The sequence below is a fragment of the Euprymna scolopes genome, chromosome 23 (assembly GCF_053919585.1).
Source record: "Euprymna scolopes isolate OS-2025 chromosome 23, ASM5391958v1, whole genome shotgun sequence".
In the NCBI taxonomy this organism is placed as follows: domain Eukaryota; kingdom Metazoa; phylum Mollusca; class Cephalopoda; order Sepiida; family Sepiolidae; genus Euprymna; species Euprymna scolopes.
This window is the reverse complement of record NC_136504.1, coordinates 113824689-113830335: the sequence shown is the minus strand read 5'-3', so window position 1 is coordinate 113830335 and position 5647 is coordinate 113824689. Positions and strand designations below refer to the sequence as shown.

The 5647-nt window shown below is 39.5% G+C and overlaps 1 protein-coding gene across 1 annotated transcript; it reads right to left on the bottom strand.

Moving 5' to 3' along the window:
- Positions 1–2057: 2057 nt before the first annotated feature.
- Positions 2058–5249, bottom strand: LOC145245669 (uncharacterized). Its single transcript, XM_080107226.1, has one exon. The coding sequence runs from the start codon at positions 5247–5249 to the stop codon at positions 2058–2060; it is 3192 nt and encodes a 1063-aa protein (XP_079963352.1).
- Between the last annotated feature and the right edge of the window lie 398 nt (positions 5250–5647).

The following is a 5647-nucleotide window of genomic DNA, read 5'->3' as shown; positions in this document are numbered from 1 at the left end:
AACTGAGCTTCAATCTATGGTCCCCCCTCGCCAAACTTTCACAAGAAACACTCGTCTAGCTGTAAACACTATCAATAATTTCCCCCACTCTTTATCTGTGCCTAAACCTAAACGTAGATTCCATGAACAAAGCTTCTTTCTTAGAACTGCACGCCTGTGGAATTGTCTTCCGTTTTCCTGCTTTCCGACTGACTACAATATGGTTGTGTTCAAGTCTAACGTAAATAAGTTCTTGATGAGCCGTTCCATATAAGTTATCAAATTTACCAAATTTTCATTACTAATGATTACTATATTGACCAATTTCTACTGTACACTCTTTAACCCCTATCCTTGAGTGGCCTCTGGGCCTTGATAATGTGGTGATGCCTTTGTAAAAAAAAAAAAAAAAAAAAAAAAAATATCCTGAGTATAGCAGCTGTGTTCCAAACGGAACTTCATGTCGACCCGGGCAATGCCAGGTACCCATGCTAGTAAACAATAAAACGAATTTACTCAGAAGTTTCGAGAGGTTATTTTTGGCAAATATCTTTTTAAGTCCATACCATATTTGTATTTGGGTACTAGTGCACTTATTGATAACGTTATTATTTCAAAAGCCATTCTTAACATGGGGAGGGGAAGGCGTTTTGAACATATTCTATACTTTAACCTTACAATTGAATAAAAAAAAACATGGTACTCATGCAGTGAGTACCATAAGTGCAGGAGTCATGCACTTATTGATCCGTGCTGAAATAATAAAATTATTATTTAAAAAGCCATTCTTAACATGGAGAGAGGAGGGTGTTTTGTACCTATTCTGTACTTTAACTTTACAATTGAATAATAAAAAAAAACATAATAAAACTTTAATTAAACTTGGAAATACAATTTAAAAAATAGCGCGGATCAGTAAGTGCACTAGCACCTGTATTTGTTTATATTTACGAGTATTTAATAACCCTAACCTGAAGCCAACAAACAACTGTATGGAAAAAAAAAAAAAAAAAAATAGATAGATATATACAAGAAATAAATGTTATCGTAGCCAATAAAAGTTAATTTTATATCTACCTGGTTCTTTTAACTAGTTTTTATTGCTCTTTATTTAATCTAAAAAATCCAGTTTTTTTTCCGAGCGGACTTGAAAAGAAGAAAAAAAAGAAATGACGGCATCTTCTTTGGAAGAAACAAGCCTCGTTTTGAATTCAAGGCTTACAGGTGTTTTGAATTTTTTATTTTTTTTTTTACGAGATTACCCAGCATAGTATAAACATCCCAACGTCCCGATGTTAAGAACGGCTTTCGGAATAAACACCCCAAATCTCCCCATGTTAAGAACGGCTTTCGAAATAAACACCCACAACCTCTCCATGTTAAGAACGGCTTTCGAAAGAAACACCCCCAATCTCCCCATGTTAAGAACGGCTTTCGGAATAAACACCTCCAATCTCCATGTTAAGAACGGCTTTCGGAATAAACACACTTTGCATGTTGGACAACCAGTGCACATTAATCCCCCCCCCCAAATCTTAATGGCCGTTTTGGTAGAAAAAAAATGTCCACTGATGTCGACCCATTGCTACGAATTTCGGGCCATGTGAGCTAGAAAAAGTGGAAGTAGAATCAAGGAAACATCTGCTACAACCCGTTGCGTTGTTATTTAGAAAGTGATTCTTTTTAACTGTGGAAAATTTCTCCACTGAAAGGTAGAGGTTAACAAGGATTTTGCAACAATGGTTTGTTGCGACCTGTGACTAGGTAAAAATTGTAGAACCTTGTCGGTCTGGTAATAAGGGTAACGATTCAATTTCCTTCAACTCCAATCCCAAACTGAAATCACCACCAAAATTCAGTTCACTCCACCCCTCTTATAATCCAGTTAGCCAATCAAATAAGTTAAATGTAACATCTACCAATATAAAAAGAGGCATCGCCCACACAAAAGGTTTTTGCTGCCACTCTTCCTGAGAGTCGCAGGTAAGTGCTTCAAGTCTTCTCAACACCCTCCCACTCAACAGAAAACAAAATCAATTGTTATTGATTTTGTAAAGCCTTCTCAATATACATATTCCTCATTCTTGATCCCCAGAGCAGTGGTGACAAACCCAATCCTTTTCATCTGGCGGAGCTGCACTGATCCCAACGCATCTAAAATGGAACCAGTTATCACATTGATCACAGCAGATCATGGCCGATCCGTCATCAGGTTTATTACATCCGGGACAAATCCAAACCTGCTCACTCTCCTGTACTAAAGTGGGTTCCTCAAAACTGGTTTCTGACCAAGAAATTCCTTCTATGGACTCCCAGTCATCATAACTAGGTTCCGGACCATCCTCTTGTGGTTCATATTCCGCATGTAGTTCTAGCGGATATAGATGTTTAAGAGAATATGTTCTCACACTCCCATCACCCCGTCGTATCTGTGCCGACCGTACCATACCATCGTCTCCCGGAAACAATTCTTCTACTCTCCCCAATGCCCAGAAGGGTCGAGACTTGTTTGGAAGTTTTATCGTCACAATATCTCCAGGTCGTACCTTATTAGATATAGTTGGATAATGATCTTGTTTACGTTCTCGAAGAGAGAGTAAGTAATCCTCGTTCCATATCCGTTTAAACTCCTTGAGCAGCTCATCCCGGTTCTTCAAAGATTCCAACAATATCTGTCTGGACGGCAGTTCCCCTTCATTAATTGGTTGAATCTCCATTCCAAGAAGAAGTCCAGGGTTTTGATCTGGGCGCAGGAAGTGATTGGGCGTAATTACCTCCAATCCAGAGTCATTCGAACTCACATAGGTTAACGGTCTATTGTTCACTGCCCGTTGGACATCTGAAATGGCTGTCCACAACTCAGATTGACTGTAAATAGACCTTCCAACAGTTTTATAGAGGCATTCCTTTAATGTTTTAATCATGCGTTCCCAAACTCCTCCATACCAAGCCGAATGAAGAGGGATCTTAACATGCTTTATATTATACTGCCCAAATTTTTCATCAAATTCGGAAGAAGTTAGGGCCTGATTTAGTAAACTAACTCCAGCAAGAAATGACTTTGCATTGTCACTATATATGTGAGAAGGCAAGCCCCACATGTTTGAAAACCTGATGAAGGCCAGTATAAATGTGTGTACTGTCATGTCCTCAACCAGTTCTAAATGCACCGCTCTGATTTCCAAGCACGTAAATATGAGAATGTAAACCTTAGATTGAAGATTTTGGTTTTGAACCCACAGGTGTCCTGTATAATCTATTCCTGTATGTAAGAATGGCCTTATCAGATTTACTCTATGTTTAGGCAGGTCTGTCATCTTAGGATACGGAAAATGTATCGAGTTGATTTTCTGACAAATAAAGCAGTCCTTCAATATTCCCTTCACAGCCTGTCTGCCTTGAGGTATCCAAAATCCTGACATCCTGATTCTACTAAGTGTAGCCGGCACACCCAAGTGTTTAGCCCTCTCATGCTGATCCTTCACAATTAGATTAGTCAAGGGATGATTCTTCCCGAGCAATACAGGGTTTAAAACCTCATATTGTAGAGTAAAATTTTTTTTGATCCTGCCTCTGGAGCGGACGACACCAGACTTGTCCAGAAATAGGTTTAACTGACTCACAAGGTTCGGAATGGGTTTATCATGAGGTGCACGTAAGAACTTCAATTCAAGGGGAAATGCCTGTTGTTGCATTGTCTTGAACAAGTAGTCAGCAGCAGCCTGTTTATAGTCCAGTTCCTTGCCCCTTGCTTTGGATATAAATTCGAAGACTCTGGAGACCACACGTAGAAGTTTGTTAAAACACGAAAATCTGTCAAAGGCGACGATAGGCTGAGACCAGCTCTCATTACAGGTGTAGAACAGGTTCGTACGAACTATTTGCTGGTTGTCTGCACTAAGACAATCCAAAGTACTATCAGGCCAACAGACAGTTCCACCAGACAACCAGTTTGGTCCAGCACTCCAAAAAGAGAAATTTTCCTTAAATTTAGCTGCTGTCAGTCCCCTAGTCATTAGGTCCGCAGGGTTCTGATTGGAAGGCACATATTTATACCTGATAGCAAGGTTGTAATTTGCAAGTATCACTTCTTCCATCTGTGTCACATCCTTGAGGCGATTCTTCGTGAAAATGTTTTTATGGCTCGTCTGCTTGGACATCAGCCAAGTGAGTACAATTTGGGCATCTACAGCCAAATACAAACTTCCAAATTTCGTTCCTTGATAGGCTCTCAAGATATTACTAAGACATTTAATTGCCAAAAAAACTGCTAATAGTTCCAGCGTTGGCAAGGTTTTAGCTTTTAATGGTGCCACCTTTGCTTTAGCAAAAATCAGAGAAGATATACCTCCCTGAACTGCATATACAGAAAACCCATATGCCTTTTTTGAGGCATCTGTGAATATGTACAAATCCGCAACAGTATCGCTATCAAGTACCTGTCTTCTAAACGATAACGAATGAAGTACCGACAAATCACTAGCTAGTAATCTCCACCTTTCCTGCATTTCCTTTGGAATGGGATCATCCCAATCAATATTAGCCTTCCACATTTCTCCCACCAATATGCGACTTTGAATGGTGACTGGGAGACATAAAGACAATGGGTCAAATACACTGGATGCGGCTGATAGTATTTGACGTTTTGTTGCCAAGTTGGGGTCACAAGTTCGCTGGACTAGGCTGATGGAGTCCGACTCTGGGTCATATCTGTAACCCAGAACCTTTTCCCATGGACAACTGTGAGTTGTCAAAGTCTCATCCTTCCTCATAAATTCCTGTAGCTTTGGGCAATTGGTGTTACATGATCGAAGATCAAATCCTCCTTTCTTCAATCTTTCCTTTATTTCATGATATAGTTTTCTCAACACACCTTCCGAATTATTCGTACTGACCAGATTGTCAACATAAAAATTTGAATTCAACAGTTTGGTGCAATCATCAACTGGAAATCTCGATGCATGATACTTCAATATGCAGTTCAATATAAAAGGGCTTGCGTTAAAGCCGAAGATGATGGTCGTATAACGGTAACATACCAGACGATCATCCCGTTTTAGAAAGAAGCAAAACTTATTTCTATCAGATTGCTTCGATAATCTAATCATCAGAAATGCCTTCCTGATGTCGCCCAATAATGTATATCTATTAGTCCGAAAGAGTAGAGTTAGATTTAACATGTTTCCGGTTAAATTTACCCCTGGGTATGCAGCCTCGTTTAAGGATACTCCTCCCTTGACCTTCAATGAACAGTTGAAGACTGGTCGCATATTAGTAGTTGCTATGCTATCGGATTTAAAGACTGGTCGATGAGGGATCCAAACATGTTTATGGAACTGTTTAGGTGAACAATGAAAGGGTTCTATTATGCCCTCTGCCTCTTGTTCGGCAAAAACCTCTAAATAAGTTTTGTAAATCTCTTTTCACCTCCTCTTTGAATTTGATAAGGTCATAAGCATGCGGTGCCACCCTATCTCTAGGAAGGAATTTAACCAAGTTTTCCTGAACTTGGTCTACTTTAGAAAGCCACTCGTTTATGTTGTCTGTGGTGTTCTTCAAGGCACATGCATCCACTGCGACTCTTTTCTTTAATTTTTCTAATGTGTATCCGATAATGTTTTTATATCTTTCCTCCGTATCCAAAAGGGCCTCAAGAAGGTGATCCGGT